Source organism: Protopterus annectens, chromosome 12.part0, assembly GCF_019279795.1.
Source record: "Protopterus annectens isolate FY-2018-M chromosome 12.part0, PAN1.0, whole genome shotgun sequence".
NCBI classification, from domain to species: Eukaryota; Metazoa; Chordata; order Ceratodontiformes; family Protopteridae; genus Protopterus; species Protopterus annectens.
The window spans coordinates 153,803,272-153,831,087 of NC_056746.1; the positions used below are offsets into that span (position 1 = coordinate 153,803,272).

Consider the following 27,816-nt stretch of genomic DNA (forward strand, 5'->3'; position numbering starts at 1 on the left):
GCCCGGGGACTTTGAAGGATTCCACCTCGGTTTTGAGGAGTGTGAAATTTGCTTTAGAGAAGTTTTTCACTGTGGTTTTCTGGGCAGGGGGTGGGGTCGGGATGTGAATATCCAGTGAGATCAGTTTATGGTCTGATCTTACCAGTGAGGGATACACTTCTGGTCTGGAGCATAGAGTCCCCATGTTGGTGATGATCAGGTCCAGTATGTTTTCCCCTCTTGTGGGAGTGGTAACAAGTTGCTCCATAGCATTTGAGTTTATGAATTCTAGGAACCTTTGGGCAAGGGTGTTGGAGCTAGAGTAATGCTCCCAATCTATGTTTGGGTAGTTGAAGTCACCCAATATAATGGTGTTCGGAGAGACCTTCATATTTTCCAGTGTTCTCAGGAAGGCCGAGTGGGGTTCCTGGGTTTGGGAGGGTGGTCTGTAGCAGGCTATAAACTGGAAGGCAGTTTTACCCACTGTTAGTTGCACATGGATAGTCTCTGATGCTTCGTGCTTTGCCACCAACCTGGAGGTGTGGGTATCTTTGATGAATATCGATACTCCCCTCCTTTTGTGGTTCGGTCCAAGTTTTGGGGCGAAAAGCATGGTATGAGGTATAACCTGGTAGTGCTGGGGTGCTCTTGGGAGTCCTGAACCAGGTTTCTGTTACTGCACAGATATCGATGTTCTCCATGCTAAGGAGAGTTTCGAGTGCGTGCATCTTGAGGTTTAGACTTCTAGCGTTGAGTAGCATTACTCTTAGTTTCTTATCCCTTGTGATACCTATGGAGGTGGGTTTGTCTTTTGAGCCTTGCCTAAAAAAGGCACTATGGGGGTAGCAAGAGCCTTTGCCAATATCCAAAAGCCCAGGAGTGACAGGTGCAAGCTGTCCCTAGCAAAGCATCGTGGCTTGTCGTGCATATCATCCCACGCTGACAGGCATTGGATCCCCTTTGAATGACACCAATACTTAAGCCAATTGTTGAAATTGATCATCTTGTCTTCATATTGTGGCATCATTCTTGGTGAGGGTAAGATGCTACTAAAGGTCAGGGTCATACCAGCCTGGGCTACATGCTCAGAGAGCTCCTCTATGTCTCTTTTCATGTAGTCCAGGGAGGTAAGTCTCAGGTCATTCACACCAGCATGGACAATGACTGAGTCATATTTGTACTTGCCTTGGAGTGACCCGAGTGCTTGTGTTATGTGGCGGATCCTAGCACCAGACAGGCTGCTCACCGTGACCTTCTCCTTGTTCAGCCTGGTGAGCGGGACGTCAGTGTGCCTGACAATAGAGTCACCTATTACAAGTGTATCAGGTGTGTTGTTTAGCCTTAAGGGCTGTGACTGTTCGGCACACTGGCTTTGCGAGATATGTGTTGCATGTGTTTTGTTTTGGGGTAGCGGTTGCTTGGGTGTCTGCTTTGGAGGTCTCTGCTGCTTAGGCAGATCTTTATTTAGAGCCTCTGAGTATGTTTTTGTGTGATTATGTGTTTGGTTTGCTGTCGTGGTAGGTCTATGTGAGACTGGAATTGTAGTGAGTGTGGTTTCCTTCTCCTCCTGACTGGTTATGCCAGTACTGAGTTGAGAGAGCTTAGCCTCCAGTTTGGCTATATGGTTGCATCTCTCACATGTGTTGGAATTTGTTGGGAGGAGGAGAGGGTTGTCTGTGTACATGAGGCAGTTGTAACATTGCCTCAAGATTCCCATATTCACCAGCTGGACCGGAGAGGAGATTTGGATAAACAGGTCCCCCCTTTCTCAGGCCTGCTTGGTTAAACTGTTTCTCAAGCCTCTTCTTTCAAGTACCTATTAGTCTAACTTGATACTACAGCTCACATCTGTAAACTGTTTCTCAAGCCTCTTCTTTCAAGTACCTATTAGTCTAACTTGATACTACAGCTCACATCTGTAAACATAAGATCCGTCACTGCAAAACCTATGACTGCAAGAAGCAAGTGTTGTTGGCTAAATAAAGCAGAAAATGTAAAAACTTGCTGAAAATCCATTAGTGTTTCACCATCCCCAGCATGGTAACTGCGCTTCCCTGACTCCTGGTGTGTGTCTATGTCTGTGAGTGAGTGTCTGTGTGTATCTATCTATATCTATTTCTCTTTCTCTCTTTCTGTCTATATATAAATATATAGGTACATATGCACATATGTGTAATTACTTTGGAGTAAGTTGAACACTGAGTTACTGCATCCTCAGACTTTGTATATATTATTGGGATTTGTACTTTCATGTTGTCGTTTCAGTCTTCAGAAATGCAACTGGAATCCAGAGTCTACCCTTTCCTTTACCTGTAAAACCAAGAATATTGCTGGTAAGATTCTTGCCCAGCTAAATAATGCTGTTAGCTTTACAAATCTGTGGAAGCTAGAAGTCAGTAGTTGAGTATATATTTCCTCACTCTGGGATATCCATTTGTACTAACACATTTGTTTCTTCCTGTAACAGTACAGCGCTTTAAATTGCCCCTCAATAAAATCTGTAAAATTACTACACTTTAAGTCCAAAGGACTATCACCATGTACCTTTAAAAAAAAAGCTGTGTTCCTATTAATGTATAGCCTCTGTCCCTCTAAACAGCTAAATCTTCAAGATACCTCAATACATATACCCGCCTGCCATGTTAAAAACTCTCAATGAACCATTACCCCCCCCCCCCCCCCCTTTAGATCACAAGATCTAGGCTCCACTACAGTTAGTATACCTTCATTTGGCCACATCATAGTTTTGTGGTTAATCTTTTGACTTATTTGTATTGTACCTTTCTGAATCTAGGTATCAGTGAGCTAAGCAAACAGTTGTTACTGTGCAGGCTCTGCTTTTCAATTAGCTGAAGTAGTCGCTGAACTGAGATCTTTTGCTATACTGTTTAAAATAGTGAAATAGTGAAGCTAATACTTTGTTTAAAATTATTTGAAGTATAATTTTGATTCAGTATGACAATGTAAAGTTTAGGAACTAATTTTAAAAGACTTGAGGTTGGTTTAAGTGATTTATTCCAGAGGTAAGTCCTAGCTATAAAGCAGGCTTACACCGCTGCAAGTCTTTTGGAATCAGGGCAGGCTTACATCGGAGTAAGTCATTCACACACCAGCAAGAATTTTAGAACCTGGCCTTTGATATTCTAACAAATTTCCCTCAAGTTGTTACAGATGTATTGAAATAATCTACTAATGCAGAATATAAGTACAAAATAATAACCAAAAAGATTTTGTCAGTGATCACATTCAACAGTAGTTTCGTTGACCACATATGTGTTTGTTTCAGTAAAGTTTTGCCTTAAGGAAAAAAATATATCAGAAAATAAAAAGAAAGTTTTGTCTTTATATATTCATTGTGGATATAATCAACTGGCAGAGTCAAACTTGTTTTACGCATCCATTTATTATAATATTTCTTTACTGCCACCTCGGTTTATTTGCATCTTTTTGCCTTGATGTATTTTATTTTTTACATATTTTTTTACTGGTTTATAATCAAAAATGTGCTTTGTTTGTTTGTTATGCCCAAAAAGCATCATCATGCCAGTCTGCCCTCCTAGTGTTATCAAATAAAAAAAAAATGAATGTTTTTCAGATAAGGGTAGGCAAGATATGTCATCAGCATTTAGACATCCCCCTCTAGTAACAACAACAATTTTAACTTTACTGAATAACACACAACTTGTTTTTCCTCTTGTTTCATTTGCTGACGACTGTATCATAGTAGAAGGAAGAGTTTGAGGGGGGATATAACTGTTTGCTGCTCCACAGTGAAATAATTATTAAAAAAAGTGGATAGATTTTTGATCTGTCCAATTTTGGGGGCTCAGTTGTGGATCCTATTCCAGTCTTAATGTACATTTATTTTTGATAGTCTTAATGATATAATTTTTTTGTTATGAATGTTCATTGATAGTAATCTAGTAACTTAGACAAAGTGTTTGTCAGTAAAATACACAAGTAGATGAATAAGAACACATTCTTCTTGTAAAGCTTTGCTGTCTTTTTATCTTTTTTTGTAGTGTGGATGCCAGCCCTCCTGTTCAGGCCCATTCTTTAAATAATCTAATGCCTTCAGCTAATGTGGCAGAATCAATGACAATTAGTAAGTACCCACATAATCTTTTTTGTTTAAAAATGCTTATGATTTTTGTGCATTGGATATTTTTAACAGTATTTCTGTAATACTTTGACAAAACACAGTGTGGTATTTGTTATAGTTTTATTATATTTCACCGATATGTAAACATGAGAGTCTTTATTACCAAACTGTGCTGGTATTGCAAATCCATTTTAATTGGTTAGCCCTGTTCCCCAAAGGTTTTTCCTCTGACTCCACCACCTATGACAGAAATTCAGTAACGATATCTTTGGCATAGGACAGGCCTGGCAGAGGAGAGTGAAGCGGGGTTGCCTAGCATCAGTTGTCCAATAACACATGGAAGGTGTTGGACCAACCACTCTAGTTCTGACTTCCTCAGCAGATGCTGAAGCTCAATGCAGTTGGAGTACTACATCACTATGCTTATTTCTTCCTCAGCAAATGTGTGGGTTCCAGAGTGCTAAATCACACAAGTGATACATTGTTCAGTGCCTGCATTGTGTCCACTTTTGAGGTAAACTATGAACCCCCCCCAACACCATAACCGCCACTGAAGCAACTGATGATAGTCCCCATCTCTACGTCCTCTACAAGTCATCAGGTGTCTGAGTCAATAGTGTTGCCTTCTAAAGGACAGAGACTGAAACTTAGTAGCTGTAGTTTGGAGGATCAGAGGAACTAATAAATGTCAGAATAATGCTATGTTGTCAGATGTTCGAGAAGATGAGAGAAAGTAAATAAGTCCATTTAAAATGGAAAACTGTGGTTATGTTTCATTGTCTTGGTAACTGGCACATGTAATTTTTCTTAGGTTTGCAATCCTGGAAATGTGTCAGGGTGTAACTGACATAAAGATGTTTACAATGTCTAAAACAAAAAGATCTGTGTTGTTCTTTTGATCTAGGGTCCTGGTTTCTTGACATAAAAAAGATTAACCAGCGATCAGGTGAACTTAGTAAATCAAAATGCCTTTTTTTATTATTATCTTCATGAGGATGTGTGAAGCAACCTACCCGTAGACGTTGTCACATATGAAGGTGTGGGTTAATGAGTACAAAGTAAGTTCTGCTTATTTATATGCAAGTCCTTCAAGTTACATGATGACTCATCTCACTCATGTATTGTAAGAACATACAAAGAATGACTAAAGGATATGGTCTTTCTTTGTTTCTGTGTTCTGATTGTAGTTTTGCCAAGATACATTGAAGCTGCCCCCAACTAACATGGACGTGTGCACACAAACACTAGTCTGAAACAGAAAATGGTTAGCATGCCACCGTAACAAGTACAAGCAAGCAGAACCTGTGGGTAATGCTACTCAGTGCTAGAAGTCTAAATCTCAAAATGCACTCAATCGAGGCACTCCTTAAAATGGAGAACATTGACATCTGTGCAGTGACAGAGACCTGGTTCAAGGCTCCAGAGAGCACCCCTGCATTACCAGGCTATAATTCACACCACACCTTTCGGCCACCTAACCTGGACCGAAACACTAAAGGCGGAGGTGTCCCTATTCATTAAAGATATCCACACCTCCAGGCTAGTTGCTCAGCATAATGCATCCGAGATTATTCAAGTGCAACTAACTCTGGGCAAGACCGCACTCCAAATTGTAGCTTGCTACAGATCCCCACCATGCCTCAGGATTCCCACTCCTCATTTCTTGATACACTGGAAAATATTAGGGTACAACCCAGCACCCTAATAATGGGTGATTTCAACTATCCCACCATTAACTGGGAAAACTACTCATGTACCAACTCTTTTGCTCAACGTTTTCTGAAATTCATAAATTCCAATGCCTTGGATCAACTTATCCACACCCCCACCAGGGGCAGCAATATCCTAGACCTGGTCATTACCAACAGGGGCGACCAGTGTTCCACACCAGAGGTCAATTCCTCATTGGTCAGATCTGACCACAAGCTAATCACCCTAGGCATCCACATCCCACCCTCACCCTCCATTAGGGAAACTACTGTAAAAAATGTCTCCTAAGCCAACTTCACACGTCTCAAGACCGAACTGAGAAACTTCATGACACCCATGCAGACGGACAATAGAGGTACAACTGTTGAATCCTATACAAATGCACTTTATAATCACTTACATGAGTGCATGGATTGTGCTGTCCCTAACAGAACCAAGATGCTATCCTCCCAAAAAAGGAAGCCAGTCTGGTGGTACCTTGCTATAAACAAACTCTACACTAGAAGGAAGAAACTGTTGCAAAAAAGAGTAAAATCCCATGATTGGAGGAACTCCCTGGTCAGCCTTGGTAAGAAGCTGAGATCCCTCATAAAATCCTCCAAAGCTAGTTATGAAAACAAAATTGTCACTGATTCTAAAGACAACCACAAGGCATTCTATAGCTATGTCAAGAATCTGAATGGCAACACTCAGATCTGCTGTGAGTTACAGCACAGTGGTACTAAATATACAGAACCAACTGATATTGCCAACATCCTGGCAGATAGGTTCACTGCTAACTTTACCCCCCCTCTCACCCCCTAAAGGGCCCATCTCTGTACCGGAAGAATGCAAAGTTCCTGTAATCACGGCTCCACAGGTAAAAAATACACTCTCCAAAGCCAAAAACACAGCATCCATGGGACCTGACAACATACCATGTTCAATCATAGCCTCACCTCAGGCTTTGTGCCCACTTAAATGGTACACAGCAATGGTTATCCCATTCCACAAAGGGGGAGCCACCACAGACCCCGGGAACTACCGCCCATTAGCCTGACAAGCCTGGTTTGCAAGGCCATGGAATGTATCATGGACGTTATAAGCAAAGACATTGGGTGGGGTTCAGAGTTTGGAGATTACCAGTTCGGGTTTGTAAAAAGCAGATCACGTCTCCTAAACCTGATATACTTCTTTGAAGCAGTCACCAAAGCCATAGACAAGAGTAAGGTGGTTCACACAGCCTATCTAGATCTCACCAAGGCTTTCAACACCATCCCCCCACTCCGGAATTATAGATTAACTTACTAAACTAGGTATAATTCCCTATGTCACAAGATGGGTTGCCAACTAGCTCACTGACAAAACTCACACTGTGAAAGTAGCAGACTCCAAATCTAAGTTCAGACAGTGACAAGTGAAGTACCACAGGATTCAGTCTTGGGTCCTCTTCTGTTTGGTATCTACTTCTCTGAAGTACAGGCTAATACAGGTCTTTGGCTAACGAAGTTCACAGATGACTGCAAACTAAGAGCCATAATCAGAACTCCTAATGATGTGGACATCCTACAAAAGGACCTCACTGAGACAGATGCCTGTTGTCAAAGCCATGGCCTCAAGCTCAATGCCAAAAAGTGCATTATCATCCCCTTTGGTAAAAACTCTGTACCCATGAACTACCACATAGGTGGTAGTCTACTTAACACAGAAAGTGTGATAAGAGACCTTGGGACCCAGGTGGACAGTAGTCTCTTCTTTGATAATCACATCGCCACAGTAGTCAGGAAATCCTTCTCTGTGGCACACACCATCACAAAAGGTTTCTCATCTAGGAAAAAAGAGGTCATTGTTCCCCTCTACTCCTCACTCATTAGACCCATTATAGAGTTTAACGCCCCTTTTGGTATGTACCTCACAAGACATCTACAACTAGAAAGGCCGCAGAAATACCTCACAAAGAGGATTACCAGCCTCAAACAGATGCCCTACATAGACCGTCTCAAAAAACTCCAGCTTTACGCCGTTGAATATCGTCTGCTCAGAGGTGATGTCTGCCTAACATACAAAGCTATGTCAAACCCAGAGCTGTTGGACATGCTCCACTTAAAGAAATCCCAATCCCTCCGAGCTACATGCTCTAGGGACTTAAACCTTGTTACCACAATAAACAGAACATGCTGGAGGGATAGATTTCTGTCCCAGAGACTTCTCATACTCTGGAACAAACTACCTATCTATATCAAACAAAGCTCCTCATTAGCACTCTTCAAGAAAAATCTTGATTGGATAGGAAATAGGAAATTCACCCTGGGGATCACTTATGTGGCTCTGTTCAACAGGGGCACAGGAAAATAATATTCTTGGGTGGCAAAAGCCAGGATACCTTTTTGGCTGGGCTTATATAGGCCCTAGGGCCAATAGCCTCGCACCTACCTACCTATGAACCTATGCCAGATCAGGACACTGGCGTGTTTTCACCAATGTTTACTACCAGAAGCAAAGGACATATGTTTGGCAGAATAAAGTAAAGTGGTTATCTTTTTATTCTTTGCCTTTCTATCCTCCTCTCACTATAGCCAAAGTAGCAGCACAGTCAGGGATGCAGAAGTTGCACTTCAGATGCATAGCTCCCCATTATTCCTTGTGCTTCTGTTCCATCCACCTCCACTGTGCACACACCAGGCAGGGATGCAGAAGTTGCACTTCAGATGCACAGCTCCCCATTATTCCTTGTGCTTCTGTTCCATCCACCTCCACCGTACACACACCAGGCAGGGATGCAGAAGTTGCACTTCAGATGCACAGCTCCCCATTATTCCTTGTGCTTCTGTTCCATCCACCTCCACCGTGCACACACCAGTCAGGGATGCAGAAGTTGCACTTCGGATGCACAGCTCCCCATTATTCCTTGTGCTTCTGTTCCATCCACCTCCACCGTACACACACATGCACACCACAAGCTGAAACCATTGACTGTTGTGTCTGCCACCCACATCCTTCAGAGAGAAGGGAAACAGTTTTTCAGTATTACTGGGCATGCATTTAAGCGCTCCTCTGGCCACTCTACTCCACTGGAATAGACAAAAACTATTTCTTTAATTTCCTCTATTTTCTTAATTTAGAGAATCCTTTGATGTCATCTTGCCCACCACCATTAATGACTGGGATTTTCAGTCCCCCAGTATCATTACCAACAGTGGACACAAGCAGATTCTCAATTCACTAATTTCTGAAGTAAAAGCATTAATTTTATTTTTGTGTTGGTTATCTTTGGTGGTGCAAAAAAAATATATATATATATAGTGCACATTTACCTTCTGCACTTACTCACCACAGTGACCCGTATTTACCATACTGAGCCCTGAACAATGGACATGTCTTTGGTGACTGTTTGCAGTCCAAGTATCAGGTTTGCTGGCAAATTTAATTTATACACGGATTTCATATGATAGACATTACTTGACTATTTTTTTTTACTGTTCATTTCAAATCTTCAGCATTCTGTGTACAAGGCTCCATTTCAGAACATATGCCAATTGTTATGCATTTCTGTTGTGAAGAATGGTTACCTAGATTTTAAATCACCATTTTGACTGCAATTGTGCATTTACATTGTACTGTGTCACATTGCTGGACCCTAAGGTGAATGTTATGACAATCTAGCTCAAATTATTGACAGGTTTTAAACTTTTTTTTCTGTTTTTTTTTTTTCCTAATCGGTTGAATGCTTGTCACAGCTGCTGTTAATGTAATATACGACATAACCAGTTCTTCATAAAATCTCATCAGTTTCATCGCTGTAATTTCTTAAATCAAGGTTAAATGTATTTTTTTCTGATTTAGGAGGAGATTCTATATTCACTTTGAAATTGTCTTTGAAATCAGGTAGAACATTGTGTTCTGCAAAAGATAGCTCAGAAATATATGTTGAAAATCTGGAGTTGTGGTGGAAATATAGGATATCATCATAATTATGAACATGCATTTAATTTAGTGAATTCTCACACAATGTTTGACAACTTTTAATATTTGAAGTCCAGCCTTGCAAAATAGTCAAAAATGTGTGGCGTAACTTTTTTCAGACTTGGCATAAAACATGTTTCACTCCAAAATGATGCTCTCTGCTTTTTGTACAGAAGAGAGTACCAAACAAGTCACGGAGACATTTTTGTCAGGTTTAAAATGAGCAAATTATTTTTGAACAGTGTTTAAGAAAAAACATAATCAAAATCCACCCTTCTTAAACTATGTATCTCATGGAGTTGGTTCACATAAAACGTTTCATATGTAGCAAGACAACAAGTAAATATGCAGAATGTTTTATACAATATAAATGCTTCTTGTAGACATTTCAAAAAACATACAAACCATCAAGTTCCAGAAAATGCTTTATACAACATAAATGCTTCTTGCAGACATTTTGAAAATCAGACAAATCATCAAGTTCCCGGGCAAATTTTTTACCGTCTTAAGATTTTTATTTAATGTGTTAGCCTTTCTGTTTCATTTTCCCTACTTGCAAGTCTCATTAAGGATGATATAATTTCAGAAACCAGTGTTCCATTCCTTTAACTGGAAACCATATACTGAAAAACAGATGTCTTACCTTAATTGCTCTTTGGCTATAAGTATTTATTTCTGGAAAATTTACTATAAAATAATATTGCGAATACTCAGCACAGCAGGATCAGTGGATTATTAGTAATTACTTTTGTTGTCTCCAGGATTATAAACAATCTAGATTTGAGTTTTATGCTAGTTTTATCCACTCATTCCTTAGGACATCCAGGATTGTAACAGCCTGGGCATTTTTTTAAATACATATCCCCATCCCGTTCATTCCTTTTAATGCCTTGAAGTTCAAAATGCCTGAAACCCAGTTTGTATCCTTGGGATTCTTTTTATACTAAACATATAGGCCATGATTTAGAAAAATCACCTACGTAGGCATGTAATGGCAAAATAATGCAGTTCAAGTACCACAGGTGCAGCCATATAGTGATTAAATATGCTGTAGGAATGGCATTGCACGGCAGAGCCTGCATGAGTAGTCAGTTTGCTGGTGAGAACAGAACAAGTCATGCAGTGATGTGGACAATGCCATAGTGTGTCATGTGATCACAATGGCTCAGCAGCTATCATGTAGCATGATCATGACTATGCATATCATGCAACAATACTAAGACCACAGATGAGACCTAAGGTAAGGGCTACACAGAAAAGTCCTTAATATGTTTATTTTATAAATGGAAAGGAAGTGAGTGTTGCAGGACAGAAAGGGGGAAGAGCAAGCAGAGGAACACAGAAGGACAAAGGGAAGAGAGGAAATATTGTACGGGAGTAGGGCAGGTAGGGCAGCAAGGGTGTGTGTGTCTCTCTCTCTCTATATATATATATATATATATATATATATATATATATATATATATATATATATATATATACACATATATATACACACACACACACACACACACACACACACACACATGCCTACACATGTATACACGTATGTATGTGTGTATATATATATATATAATGTGTGTGTGTGTGTGTATATATATATATATATATATATATATATATATATATATATATATATATATATATATATATATTTTTTTTTTATGGGGCAGACACCCATTTTATTTTCAACAAGAAAAGAGGAGAAAATGTAGCATGGGGAAGATGTGGGTAGGAAAGAGGATATAGGTGTGGAAGCAGGGACAGCCAAACCAAGACAAAGACCAACAGGAGAGGTGCAGGCACAAAAGCAGACAGAGAGAAGATAATTTATGATGGTGAACATTTAAGTGCAGATTGGGAAGGTATGTGAAACATATCATCAGAGAACACCATGATTGTGGTTACGGTGGGTTGATGATCAACTGCCTTGCCCTACCGGAGGTCAGTCACCTCCATGACCACCCTCTTGGCTGGAACCAACCACTGTTGGCCTGCAGGTCAGGGACTAGCAGCTGTGTAACTCTTGTTTAGTTGCATGAGAATGAACTTCAGGTTGCCAATGCTGGAGTTTAGTTACTGGTTGGCTATTTGCCAGGTTACCCAGCCAAACCCTTCCAGTGTTCCCACACTACCCACCAGAGAGAGAGCACCAGAGGGCATCAGCAAGCTGTCAAGGTCAGCCTCCACAAGATAACTTTCATCATCCACCAGCAAAGCAGCCCTGGCCGTCCACTAGATAACTTTTATAATCTACCAGCAAGGCTGCCCTGGATATTACTGGGAATGAGCAGGCGATGGTGACGACTGCCACACCATATCCACTGCAGCATATGACACTGCATAAAATATGAATGTAAATGGAGAGAAAACAGTGAAAGAAGAAAACTGTCATCAAGAGAAGAACAAAAGCAGATGTTCACTCCCACTGCTGTAATAGCCTTTGGATAATTGGTTTTTTTCCTGCCTAAGAAGCAGAAACTAGACAGAATCAAAAGCTCTGGCTGCCTCTCTCATCTTTTTTCTGGCTGATGATTGGTCAACACCAATCAGATAAATAGCAGCCGGACGGAAGTGACTTCAGTACTTCTTGCAACCTGACAGGAAGCAAATAAGTAGCTTTTCAGTAGTAGCAATCTGTCTTTGGCTTCACTGCTGGCAGATAAGTCCCCTTTGTGGAACCTTTCCACACAGAACTCATTGCCAATTTTAAGATCAGAGTAATTTTTTTCTAACTTTTGACTAAAAGTGACCGTTTTTCTTAAAAGAAAAAATGGTATTTATTTAAATGTCAATAGTTTCCTGTCTGGAATACTTAACTGCCTTTAGAGGATTATTTTTTTCTTAATTGTTGAATCATCTCTCACACTTTATATGCACGCACACACACACACACACACACACACACACACACACACACACACACACACACACACACACTGGTAAATACTTGGCTAGCAGTCCTTGCAGGCCATTGTAAGCCTGGCCAGTTAACCATCCCATGGTTCATAATTGTATATTAACTGTAGTGAGAATAACTGGGATCATACCATAGATAATTTGAGAGGACTCATGCATGGGATAAGTTTAGGAGTACCCCTGTCCATTAGTAGTACAGGGGGCAGTTCTGGGGTAAATGTTCTTTTACATCCAAAGATGTAATTTGTGCTTGAGTATGAACAGAGATGAGCTTTGTTTTATGTGGGTGATGAGTCTGTTATAGAGCAGCAGTATCCTCTCAAACTGTTCTGTTGATGTTGCAGAAGAGGTTTAGAACCCTAAGCAGAGCGCTTTTTATGCCATTTAACTTGCTGATGTGCAGTAAATCCATCAGTATTGGGTCAGAGGATGCCTTGTACGCCAGGCACAGGACAACACTTAGCAAGTCTGTAGGATACAGAGTATAATGACAGGGCTTTGAGTCATTCCATTTAGGACATATTGTTTAGGCCGTGTATCCATTTAGTAAGGTATCTCTATGGGCATTCCAGTTTTTGCATGTGTCTGGACAAATGCATGCTAAAAGGGGATTATATTCAATGATTGGCCTAATGAGGACTGAGTAAAGGGGGACATTGACATCCTAGATGTAGACACAGTCCCTTTGTTTATAAGCTGTGCAATACAGAAAGACTATCTTATGACAGTGGACTCTCGGTGGTTGAAAGATAGGTCACTTCTGTATAAGTTCCTAAATCCCAAACAGCCAGGTCAACTCTTTGGGGCATATTGTCAGTGTGATAGCTCTTCCAGAGTAGATGACTTCCCAAAGGATATGATACATTTTTTGGCATTTAGTTTCAGTCTGTGGTTTTGGCACCAGTTGTTTATTTGGGACAAGCCTTCCAGCAGGATGTTAAGTCATTTGGAGATTGTGACTGTCCCTAGCTTGTAGTCATCTGAAAACGTAGTCAGCCAGAGCCCTTTGGTATTGGCTTTGTTTCAGGGAAGTAGATGCCAGACAGGAGAGGTCACAGCACAGAACACTGGGAGACTTCACTGGTGACTGGCCGCTTTGTGAGGACAACTTCCCCTATTTTGATTTCCTGTTATATAATTTATTTTTTTATGTTACATATCTGTTTTTTTCCAGACTATCTGGAAATCAGAGCAAATATCTGATAATCCAGAAAACACTATACAGATGCTGGTATTCTGTTTAGTAGCACAAACAGGATGTCAGAGTTAGTGAAAACACTACATTGGACTGACTAAAAAATAATCATTAAAATAAGGCAGTCATAATGCAGACAGGTCCAAGGATGGCAAAAAAACAAAAAAAGAGGTTCCACCTCTCAGTGACATGACTTTTACGTCATAAAATGGATATGGACAGAGTGGACGGAGAAAGTTGTGTGGAGGAGTGGTGCTAGAGAGAGGGCAGTAGATGTGGTTTCAGTCTAGTTTTTAACCACAACATAAGGCACCAACTGTATTTTGGCTGCCCTTTCATTCTTATGAGTAGAGTGCAATTTTCTGTTTAATATTTGTAAGTATAAAATAGTTTCAGAACTTGGAGATTACATTATTTATGGTTTCACAGTGTAACATGCAGTGATATTTAGAATGTTACAAGCTTCTCTTATATTTAAGTTGATTTATAAGTAACTTTTTATCTTTAGCTCAGTACGTTTTTGAAAATATTTCTATATTGTATTCATTTTATAGTGCAGAGCACAAAAATATGTAATCAGTAAATTAATTTTATTTATTTTTGTTTTATTTATTTATGCTTTGTTGATTACTTTTGTCCCATTAGGCTTTGTGGCTTCTTTTCAGGGGAAACCCACAATGGTATTTATGCAGACTAGGATATATTTCACTAGTGTGTTGGGGAGTTTCCCCTACTCTTCTTGATAAGTGCCGTGGGATATTTTACATTCACCTAGCTAACACCAACTCAAGCAGATGAGGCCTCAGTTTAACATCTCATTCAAAGGATGGCATACTCATGGAAAAGTAATCCATTCTCATGAGGCTGAAATATAACCCACAACCTTATGATCTTCCAGCAGCAAAGGGGATTGTTACCTGTTGAGCTGCTGACACTGAGAACAAATTGGGTATAATACAGTAGTGACACATTTGTTGTATTCGCCATTGGCGATGCTGAAAACTTATCTGTCCTATGTTCACTCTTGGCACCTGTGTTATGTCTGTTTTTGTAATAAATGTTAGTCATACCAAGCATGACACAAGCAACAGTTGGTTAACCAACAATCCTGACTGAACTTACACTGATCATTGCATAACTTGGTAAGTAAATGCTAAATAAAAGCCATTCGATATTTAATGCAAATGGCATTGCACTCGTATGCTTAATACAGCTCTCAGATCTTTAAAATGTTTGCTTTTTTTATTTTATTTTGCTTTTCTTTACCAGATTTGTGTGGTTGGGTTTAGTCAAAAAAACCTTTCTGGTGGTGGCCCCGCGAGAAAATTTCTAGCATTTTACAAATGTTTTTTTTTTTAAACAAGAAATATCTTAATTAAATTATCATGTATGACATAGGCCATGTTACATTTATATAAATGACAATAAACCGTAGCGGCACAATCTCAGTTCCAAACATTTTACATTCCCAACCTTGTGACGCAGCTGTGGCTGCAAACATTACACATCACTTTTAACATGTCTAGTCATTGTTAGTCATCCATTACATAGCTCATTCAGATCCTGCCTTCTTTTAAACATTGTTCCTCCTCTTCATGTATTGATCCCAGAGTTCCCATTTTTTCCTATGTAATTTACTCCAGCTTGCTCACCCAGCATCTGACAGAGCACTCTGTGGGGAATCTTTAAACTCTCCCAGAAAATATGTTCCCAGTTGCCTCTTTTTGTGCAATCACACCTCCAACATTTGCTGTCTATCTGAGGAAAAATTCTTTGAAGTGTGCTTGGGGTATGAAAATACCTATTAAGCACATCCGGGCAAAGATCCCAAATCTTCTAGATTTTATTGCATATTTGGGACACATACATATATCCCTCCATTATTTCTTTGCGAGTTGCTTATGTAATCTCTCTTCCCAGTCCTTCTTAACCTCCTTTGATTCTTATAGTTATCATGCAATATTTTATAGTAGCCTTAACTGTGTTGCTCTGAAATACCCTTCAACTCTGGTAATACCAGTCCGCCCTGTTCTATTGGAAGAATAAGCGTATCCCACTTGACTCTTGCCATCTTCCCCTCTCAGATAAATTCCTTCAGCTCTTAATTGCTATCCACAGCTACTCCTCTGGTTGATAAAAATCTGCCTGACTAGTGTATAAGATGAAACAAACTAAAAACATTTTAACTACTTGTATCTTACTATCAATATCTATATAATAGAGCTTCCATTTTTCTCAGTTTTTGTGTTATCTTTTGTTTAGTCTATTCCCACATATCCTTAGCTGCCAGGCCAGTATAATTTTTAATCCATACTCCTAAATACTTCATTTTTATCATGTCCCCATATATATGGATATTGTTGAACCAGTTCGTATGTGGGTACATAATTTACCACAATTGCTTTTGTTTTTGCATCATTAATTTTGTATCCTGAAAATGTTTGAAACTGTATCAGTATGTTTCACAACACTGTAATGTCTGTTTCTGGTTTTGTCAGGTGTAAAATAGTGTCATCTGCAAATACAGCCAACTTGTCTTGACTACCATACCCAATTATATCCTTAAATTTCTGAATCCCTTATTTTTTTGCCAGTGGTTCTAAATATATTGCAAATAACAAGATGGAAAAAGGACACCACTGCCTGGTTCCTCTGCTCAAGCAGAGATTATCGGAGAGGACCCCACCCACTTTGTCACCTCCAATCCTTCATGTATCCTTTTAGTCAACCTTATAATTTTATCAGGGAATGCAAATGCTTCCATTGCTCTGCTCATAAAATCCCGGCTTACTCTGTCAAGTGCTTTCTGTGCATCAAGGCTCACCAGCAGCAGTGGTATTTTCCTACATTCTGCTTCCCTCTGGATTATCGCTGCTGTATTTATCTTGTCAAATGTTTGCTTCCTCTCCACAAAACCACATTGATCCTTATCTGTCAGTTTTGGCATCACTTTTGCCATTGATGCCATTCTTTTAGTCGTTATAGACATAAACAATTTATGACCATGAATTAGTATTGAAATGGGCATGTATGAATCTGGATCTGATGGATCTGGGTATATATCATGATGTTGAACGATAGAAAAGAGGGAATGCTCTTTTATCGAATCCTAAAAACCGAAAGCAGTAACTGTTGAACACATGGAACAGCAATTTTTTTCCCAGGAGAAAAAAAAAAATCACTTCTCCATAAAAAAACCCCCAAAAAATCCAAACATCCCCCCACTTAAATATACCAACTTCGAGATCGCACACATGGAGGAAATGGCAAAGTCCCAAAAACAGCCCAGCAATTTTTTTCCCCTAGGAAAAAAATCGCTGTTCCATGTGTTCGGCATTCAGTTTGTTCGACTTGTAGTGTTCGGTGTCATAATATAAACCTGACGGATCTTTGCCATCTTTAGATACTACAGCTACTACCACCGCTTTTCTTCAGGATGTTTGTACTTCACCTCCTCTTAAAATACCATTAAAGAAAGCCTTCCAGATTTTCATCAGTTTTTTTTTCCTCCTAGATTCCCAACTTCCACAGGAATACCATCTAATACTGAGGACTTTCCTGTAGATTGGTTATACATCACCATTTTTATCTCATCTCCTCCTATCCTAATTATTAATTGAGCCTCTTCTCCCTCTAACCTTGAAATATTTAATTTTTCTGTAAACATTTCCATTCGTACCTTTTCTTGATTTCCATATCTCTCTGCTTTATACAGACTTTTATAGAATTTCTGAAATATTTCTCATACTTTTACAGGATCCCTAGTTATCTTCCTTGTAATAGGTTCCCTAAGCCTGGTGACAGCCCTTTCTACTTTCTGTTGTCTTGAGTTGTGCTAAAAGTTTTTTTGCTGTAGAGTTATTATCAAAAAAAAAAAAAAAAACAGTTGCTTAACAGCAATCATTTTAAACTCGTGCATATTATCAAGGTAGGCCCTTATTTTCTGTTTACCATTTTTTAGTTGCTCCTCCTCTTGTTCTGTAAGATTCCCCCTATTTTGCAGTAATGTAATATTTGTCAGTCCCCCTAAATAATTATTGTTACTTCTTAACAATATCTCCCTTTCTTTTATTTCCACCCTATTTTAAATTCCACTTTAATATTATCCTATTCCTTAACTATATTTTCAGGAGAAGTTTCTGTCTTCTCTAATAGTGCCTGAGTAATTTCCACTGCCCATTCCTTAAATTCCTCTCTTTTCAACAGATAGGTGGAAAAGTGCCAGTGTCTCATTCTTATTTCATTACCCTGTGTTTTTTTTATTTTCGTTATTATTGACCCAAGATCTGAAATAGTTATTGGGTGTTTATCAACACCTTCAATTAAATGCACATGTTCCTGTGAAATGTAAATTCTGTCTAGCCTAGCCCAGTTTTTGTATACAGGGGAATAATATGTAAATTCACTCCAAACTCCTATTACTGAATTCACATCATGTCAAATATTTTCATAAATTTCTTTAAAAATCTACCCTCATAAGTTCATAGGTGTGTACTAGACTAATGGCCCTGGAGCCTTTACAACCCTAGCCCATGGAAGTGCCCTGGCATCATGCCACTCGACGTTAGTTCCCAGTTCCTCTATCAAATAGCACCACTGGAGCGATCCCCGGGGTGAACTTTCTATTACCTATCCACTCATCAAGATTTCTCTTGAAGGAGGACAGCAAGGTGCTCTGCTTGACATGTATGGGAAGTTATTCCAGAGCATGGGAAGTCTCTTGGTGAGGAACCTGTCCCTTCAGCATGTTCTGTTCATTGTGGTAATGAGGTTGAGATCTCTGGAGCATGTGGTGCACAGGGATTGGGATTCATTGGATGTATCATTTGTAACAGAACTTAGTCAGACATGGCTTTGTAAGTCAAGCAGAGATTGCCTCTAAGTAGGTGATATGAGACAGAGAATAGTTGGAGTCTTTTGAGTCTGACCGTGTAGGACATGTGTTAAATGCCTAGGATTCTCTTTGTGAGGTACTTCTGTGGCCTCTCCAGCTGTTGCAGGTGTCTAGTGAGGTACATTCCAAATAGGGCATTATACTCGATGACTGGTCTAATGAGGGAAGAGGAGAGAGAGACAATGACCTCTTTCTTCCTGGATACAAAACCCTTGGTAATGAGATGTGCCACATAGAAGGACTTTCTGACCACAGTCGCAATGTGGTAGTCAAAGGAGATGTTGCTGTCAGCCTGCATCCCCAGATCTCTTTTAATGCCTTCAGTGTTCAATGGGCTCCCATCAATGTGGTAATTGGTGGGAACTGAGTTTTTACCAAAGGGTGACGACACATTCTCCTTTGTTATATTTCCCTTTCTGGGGGCTCAGACACATCTTCACTGTTGCAAATCCAGTCCCCACCTATAAGTAATATTCCTTGCTGAAATCTTATTATTTTTCCCAGAATTGTCTTTAGCTCTATTGTAGCAGTTTTAGGTGGAATATGAATACATGCCAGTCTAATCCTTCTTCCTTGCCAATAGCCAGTTAGTACTACAAATCTACCATTATTGTCTCCCCCCCCCCTCTTCTATTACTATTGGAGTGCCTCTTGCAATTAATATAAGTACTCCTCTTTTGCTTTGCCACAGATATTCTGCTGAATAATCATCCTAAAAGCCTTTCATTATCAAATTCACACATTCATTTCATTCCAAGTGTGCCTTCTGTAGCATAACTATGTGCACTCTACATTTTTAATATAGTTCACTACTCTTTCTTTTTTGGATTTATCTGTGAGACCATTGACGTTTAAAGACATTACAGAAAGAATCATATTATTGAGGCATTATTATTCCCACCTTTTGTGTATAACAGCTTTTTTGTTAAGTGTTTAGTCCCAGCTTTTGTGTTACATGCATGCACTGTTTGGCAGGTTACTCTTTTATACAGCTGTTTCTTGTCATCTCTATTTGAGCCTATGCCACATCTTGCAGAACATTTTTTTATTGAAAGCCCTCAAATAAAAGAAATACACACACACACACACACACACACACACACACACACACACACACACACGCACACACGCACACACACCCCCCAAAACCTACTAACTTGATAATAACACAAAACTATGTACATCTTCAAATATTGAAGTTTTACCTCCTTAATAGGAACATAAGTTCCAAGCTGATAACCACACATGCAGACTCGAGCTAAACAGAAAGAAAGGTTATCCTTGCCAAGATGCATGGTAGATCCTGTGATTCTGTTAAGTGCTGTCTGGTTTTGCCTTAGCTTTATAGCTTTCCCTGCTGGGAAACACTCAAATGTTTTCAGAAAACATTTTCTCCATGCCATTTCTCTTTATCAGATTGTCTGCTAATGACATGAGAATCAGATACAGGACTGTTTACTAGAGAGAAGACCATATAATATTAAATATTCTTCTTTCATTTACTTGTTTTCTATAAAAACTTACCATATAAAGTTAACAGTCATTCCTCTATACAAGAATAAGAAAAAACACAATTTTTTCTTTTGTCATGCCTACATTTCTTAAAATTAAACAAGGAGAAAGAGAGAAAGGAGAAAGAAACAAGAATAAATACAAGCCCCTATTTACATTAGTATCCCCATTGCACTTACAAATGGCTGAAAAAACTTTACTTTATAACATGCAGAAAAAATCATGCACCACTTAAGTAATGCTGTTAAGAAAAAAAAATATTTTATTTATTTATTTCCATTTGTTTACCAGGATGGTCCGACTGGGCCATTGCGGACCCGTTTTCAGCAGAGGCCAGGGGAGAAAAGCTCCAATGATGCAATGTTCTGATAGCAACATATGATAAGAGTAACAGCTGTTTTGTCAAAAAACACAACAAATATAAAAAAAATGTTAACATTACTAATATCAGTTACAATAGTAGAGATGCATGAAGTTAGTAAAAAACTAAGTAATTGACATTTTACATTAACTGTCTCTCCCCTCTTCCCCTCTCCTGAGTATTTTTACGAACATTAATGACATGAACTTAGGCATATGCTTTAGAGTCCCCTACAAGTTTACAAAGTCCAAACAAGTCCAATATTTCCAGATTGTCTTGTTCTGTCCTGTTTCTCAAATATAATTATTACTTTGTAATCCCACATTTGTCAATTTCCAAGTTATTGATTTTAGCCTCCAAACTTTCATGACATGAAGTAGGGCATATGCTTTAGAGACTCCTACAAGTTTAACAAAGTCTAATATTTCCAGATTATTTTGTTCTATTCATGTTCATCTCCAACTCCCAAACCCAGGCTCTGCTTCATCTCCAGTGCATTCTTGATTTTTCTACCCAACTTATGTGCTTTTTCTCTGTCTAAGTCTTTTTCTGTTGAAACACTAGGAAAGGTTTCTCTGGTACAGTCTGTCTGTGGTCTTTATTACTAGTAGAAAAAGAAGCAGAATCTCCTGTTTCACAGCTCACTCTCTGTTGGACAAACTTTTGGATTTCTTCCTTAGCATGTACTTAATCAAAAAATGATTTTGTTGTTCTAGGGAAAAATATTTTAAGGATAGTTGGATATAGCAGTTTGCATGTCACACCTGCTTCCTGACATGCCATATATAATGTACTAAATTTATTCCTTTTCTGCCTGGTGTGCAATGAGTAGTCATTCACCACAAACACTGCTGTCTCCCACTTTTAGTACCTTGTCCTTCTGCCACTGTTTTGTCAGAATCAACTCCTTCAGAGTAGGTAAGATTGCATGTTTTTACTATTAAAGATTTAGGCTGTTTTTTCATAGCCAGTTTTGGAGCATACACAAGATGTGCCCTTTCAATTACCATATCTTGTTGTGGAATACCAGTCCAGTTGCTTATTTGTACTTTCATAAAATTAATACATTCTGTTCCATCCAGCTTCTCTGGTACAACAGAAAATCTAAGGTTTTCCCTGCATGCCATGTCCTCTAATTCTATTATTTTTTAAACATCTCTTCTTGTGCAGTCTTACATTCAGCCAGCCTTTTCTTCATTTCAGCCTCTGAATTTTGCAATTCTGTCACCTTATCTAAATATGTTTTCAAAGCTTCTTCCAAATTTTCCAGCTTTTTATTGTTTGTGCTGATAAAACTCTATCAGTGTTTTGTTTATTTTAACCCAGTATGTGTGGAGCTGCTTTATACTTTCTCTAGGTTAGTGGAAGTCTTGTCTGGAACTTGCACTACTTTCTGACCAACTGCAGTACTTTTCCCAGTTTGTGTTTTCTCCTCGACTTTTGTAGCTGATTTTCCACCAGCTCCTTTAAATTTCTTTTTTCCTGGCATCTAGGCAGTGCACTTAATAGTCAGTTACTGAAATTTACCCATAAATCTAGATCCACTGACTTTCTCTGCTAAGTTTAAGGTGTTACTCAGTGTGGAACCATCTTGGAAGTCCATTTTACAAATGTTTTTAAACAGAAATTCAATAATTTTATGAAGAGATATTAAGTAAAATACATAAACAATTACACACATATTTGCTAATTAGATTACATCCATGTGAAATAAAGGCAACTATTACACTATAAAAGTTCCTTATGTGGTTAGCAGATGTTGAACATTGAGCATTTGAACAGGTGTATTAGTGAATTTATGAAGTAAATCATGGTGTGATTAGTGCTTAGAAATTCAAAGAAATTAAATGAGGAAAGGAATTTGCTTTGACAGAAAATGTTAATATTGTAGTTAAGTGGTGAGGTATTAAGCATGTTCAGGGAATTTTATATGGCTATCATAATGTTTTAATTAGAACTGTAGCGGTGAGGTGATGAACAGTATCGTATAAACTGTGTATATGGCTCAGAGATACTATTACAGCTTTTCGGGTATTGGTGAAGATAGGTTGTGGGGAAATAGAATTCTTAGTGAAGAGAAATGACTTGACAATATGGCAAGTGGAAGATTATAGTAGCATTTGCAATGGAGGTATTTATGAGCAGATCCACTGATATGATAAGTGAAGTTTTAGTTGTGTCTTTAAGTAAGTTTGCATTCTCAGCAGATTTCATTGATGTATAATGTGATTCCTTAGTTTAGCTACACTACTTGATTATAGAGAATGATCTACAATATTAAACAATTTGGTTATAGTGATTAGTGATTTTTCTGTTGGGGAGTAGTATTGTATTAAGTTAAGGGCTGAGTAGTTTTCTGGCTTATAGACAAGTCTGTGTATTTGAATTAGCTGAGAAAGCACTAGGTGATGTGGTAGCTCTAACCAGTTTAATTATCTGAGTGCTCAAGTTTACTGCACATTTGTCTGTTTTATTATAACATTGCTCACGTTTGGATAGTTGTGAGACTTGAAGGTTAGTGAAGATTGGGACGTAGAGGAAAGACAGTAGTAATAAAGTAGAGACTGTACATGTTCTGGCTATACCAGTAAACGTACATTTTTCTGCGTGTAGTATATCTAATTTTTGATGATTTTTTTTTAAACCATGTGATGCATGGTAGCTATCAGTAATGACACCCAGTAATTTTTTGTGGTTTGCATGTTATGTTATGACGTTGTTCTTAGAGATGACCTCTCTCCATTCTTTCGGCTTTTCTCAGTTAGGGGTCGCCACAGCAGATCACCTGTCCACTCATGATTGGCAGTGGAGTTTTACGGTGTCGAGTTGCCAGCCCAGTGCCCAACCTTCCACGGAAGGCACATGCACACACTCACTCCTAGGGCCAATTTAGAGTGTCTAGTCCACCTACAGCATGTCTTTGGGATGTGAGAGGAAACCAGAGCACCCAGAGGAAACCCACACAACCACAGGGAGGACATACAGACTCCACACAGAAGGCATCCCAGCCGAGAATTGAACCGGATAACCTCTTGCTGTGAGGTGGCAATGCTAATCGCTGCACCACCACAGCCGCCACATGATGTTCTTCTCAGAGAAGATAATGAATAGTATTGTTTTGGGTTAAGGAACAGTTATTTAGTTTTATTAGGGTTTAGAAGTAGTTGTGAGTTATTTAGCTGTTTCCATCAATAATGATAATTGCATAAGGTCTTGGAGTTGATATATAATTTTGGCAGAGAAGATTAAGGTAGAGTCATCAGCATCTTGATCTAGGGTAGCATTTTTTGTAGCAGTGCAGAGGTCATTGATGAATATGTTGGAAAAGTAGTAGGTCTAGTATAGATCATTGTGGAACACCAGTGTTTACTGGCAGGAAAGTGAAAACATTTTTTTCCGTTTCACTGCACTATTGAATTAGAGTTGGTGACCCTAAGGATGATAATTTATGTCATTATTCTGGTAGGAGACATTATCAAAAGCTTTTGATAACTCAAGGAAGATGACAGACTAGGGTTCTGGCATTTCTAAGGAGGGTTGAGAGTATTAAAGTTTAGCAAAGCAGTATTTGTGCTATGATGGCAGAAGCCATTTTAGGTTGAAGATAGAAGCAAGTTCTATATTAGATAGTTGAAAAGTTGCATATGAATACATTTTTCTATTTTTTTTTTTGAAAGTGGAGATTAAATGACAGTTGACCTGTAGTTTGAAAGATCTGTATTGATTCCGCCCTTGTGCAGTGGAGTAATAAATGAGCTTTTCCGTAGTGAATTAAATTTCAATTGTATCTGTATACATTTTCATGGCAGTGATCTAACCAAATTATTTTCCTTTGAACTTTTGTTTAGAGTATGACTCTTCCTCTTATCCAACTCGTCCATTATTGAGATCACATCTCTGAAAGCTGATACTGACCTTCACTTCCATCTCTGATTGTCAGTTTCTTTACACCTGAATGCAACAGAAATAACATTGAGTCTTAAAAAAAAAAAATAATTTCCTAGTAGCATAATTCAGTCATATTTTATTTTACAAAATGCCCAATAGAAGCTTCTGTGAGTATTCTTTAAAACGTGTTAGGCTTGTACAGGACCAAAATATATGCTCCGTTGTCCTTAACTCATCTTCATACTTCCAATGTGAGAATCTGCATTTGATGATATCCTTCATAGGCTGAAGGTCATAGTCATATTATCAAAAGTATGCCTTCCTCCCATAAAACATAGACTGATCATTATAAACTAACAGCTATATACTTTGCATACATTTTTTTACTTTCATTGCCAGTAGCAGTTTGTAATCGCAATATACCACTGAAATAGGCCTATATGTGGATGGCAGCATTAAGCCATATCCTTATTTTGGTCTCACCAAAGTTACCGCTTCTTTCCAAGATAAAGAAATCTCCTTTGTTACCAATATTACATTACAAGGCTGAACAGTCTTAGGTATTAATACTTCATTATCAGAAGCCCAAATTTCAGTTTGTAATCCATTACTGACTGGAACTTTGCCCTGTTGTACCCCTTGAAAACCTGTCCTGTTGAGTAATAGAAACTATCATTATCTCCTTTACATGTTATAAGTCATGCTACACTAAACCTTTTAACTCATTAACATCTCGCCTAAGTGGAATTTCACAATTCCTAGCACCTGCAGATTTCTTGGTTGGGCAGTTTTTGACTATGCTAAATTCCGGAGAATGCAGTTTTGCACCCTTCCTGTAAACAGATATGTTTATTTTGAAAGCTATAAAATGCTACAAAGAAACCTAAAATACAAAATGTCTTCAGCACACATTCTATTTCAGAATGGTTATATTAATTTTGTCAGCCAGATGTAATACTGAATTTATGTTAAAGAAGTCATAAGATAATACACAAATGTTGTTACAATTGTTAGTAGCACTATAACAAGAGCAGATAGAACTCGCCTATCAATGTAACTTTTGTTAATACTGATATGGCGTTCAGTTTGCTTAAAAGTTTTTTTAGCTGTTAATCCATTTTTGAGATATTTGGATAGTTATAATTGTACCAAAACACAAGGAAGCAAAAAGTGTGCCCGAACTAAAACTTGTAAACAACAGAAACTGCACAGAAGAGGTTGACAAACAAAGACTTCACTCCAATGTGGACCAGGCAGCAGTTTATTAATGCTCCTCAATTTCCACACATTTTCGTCCTTCCAAAAGGACTTCATCAGATAACAGAAACTCGCTGCATGACCATGCTTATATGGTGCATATCCCCCCCCCCCGCCTTATAATTTTATTGGTTTAAAATCACAGTAGCATTAATACAGTAATACACACCTACTTAAAAACATAACTAACCCAAAGTGTAAACTACATGTAAACCAAACTTATATAACCAACTACCATAAAAAAAATAAAAAATATATTTGATGCATATTAATAAAATGTTGATAAAACCATGAAAAATGTGTAAAATTTATAAAAAGTATAAAAATAACACTAAGCATTAAGACATTTTCCAACACAAGACTGTTTTCCCTGGGAACTCTGTCACCTATAACTTAGCTGCTCTCAGCTTAAGCACAGGAATTATTGATGTATATTCATTAAGTCCTGGGAATCTGTGGTCTTCCAGGACCAGTTGCCAAAACAACTCTCTAAATTCAATTTTTGTCTCCCAAGGGCCTCCCCTTGGGTCCTGTTCCACCTTTTCCAATACAAAGAAGGCATAAGAGGCAGTACTATAGGTTAAATTATGTTTATAAAGGACATTATTTACTTCCTTATTTTTAATCTCATTTAAGTGTTCTATATTCTCTTCTTTAATTTCCTAGTAGTTTTACCTACGTAAAATGCCCCACAGATCTTACAACTAGCCATATATATATATATATATATATATATATATATATATATATATATATATATATTTATAAGCCCTGTACTGTCAAAATTAGTATGTGTGTTGGCCTCTATAGTCCTGTCCCTCCCCTTAACATAAATAGTCTCACTATTCATGATGTACAGGCATTGGGAACAAGTCCTACATTTAAAAGTACCTTTTCTCCTGGTACTCTTAGTCTCCCATTTTCTAATACGTCTTTTGTATTCTTACCTTTCATGTAGGTAAATCTTAGTGGTTCTTTAAAAAGTCCCTCCAAATCTGAATAACATCTAGACTTGTCCCTGTGCTTAATTATTATTTTCCTAATATCAGGAGTGTCACTACTAAAACTGGTGACAAAATTACCTCCCCAGTCTATATTCTGTCTTCCCTTGTTGTTGGTATTCATACTAGCATCGTCAGGGGTTTCTCCTAAAATTGGTCCAAATTTCCCTGTTCTATAATTTTTTTACCTCTTCCATCACTTCCTCAATCAATTTTATAGGATATTTTCTTGTGACAAACATTTCCTCCAGTTTGAAACTCTCTCTTTCATAGTCACAGTCTCTGGAAATCATTATTGAACTTCTTATAAATTGTCCCTTCAAAATACTTCTCTTTTGCGTAAAACAATGTGAACTAGTAAAGTAGAGGTATGAGTTGGAAAAAGGGTCTTTCCTGTATATGGTAGATTTAAATTTTCTATCCTCTTTTACTTTCTGGATTGTCACGTCCAAATAGTACATTTCATTGTAGGATATACAATGAGTGAACCTCAAGAAATCTGTAGTTTGGTTAATATACCCTGTAAACTCCATCAGTTTAACTTCAGACCCTGTCCAAAAAATACAAATGTCATCCAAATAGCACTTGTAATAATTCCAATACTTAGCATACTCAGATTTAAAAAGATACCTTTCCTCCCAAACTGACAAGACTATATTGGCATAGGTAGGGGCACAACATGCCCCCATGTCCACTCTTTTGGTCTGTTGAAAAAACTCCCCCTCAAAAAAGAGGAAGTTTTGAGTTAATAATAGATCCATAAGTTCAATACACACCAAAAACTTATCTGGGTCCAGTCCACCCTCCAAGTGGAGGGTCTCCCAAAACCACTCTACTCCTGTTTTGTGGGATATAGCATTAAATAAATCTTGTATGTCCAAGGTAACAAAAATTAATCCTTCATCATACAACTCATCTTTCACCGTATGAAGGAAATCCCACGAGTCCGTAAGTATCTCCCCCCTGCTGTACCCAAACCTTTTTTTTAGCTTATTGTCTAAAAAGTTAGTCAAAGGGTAGGTTTTGGAGCCATGTGCAGCCACAGTAGGTCTCAGG

The 27,816-nt window shown here is 38.3% G+C and overlaps 1 protein-coding gene across 1 annotated transcript in view; it reads left to right on the forward strand.

Moving 5' to 3' along the window:
• Positions 1 to 27,816, forward strand: part of SNX29 (sorting nexin 29) — a 3,382,132-nt gene that overhangs the window by 672,668 nt on the left and 2,681,648 nt on the right. Inside the window, exon 11 of the mRNA XM_044089182.1 lies at positions 4,002 to 4,084. Coding sequence (XP_043945117.1) covers positions 4,002 to 4,084 — 83 coding nt within the window. The remainder of the gene's footprint in view (positions 1 to 4,001; positions 4,085 to 27,816) is intronic.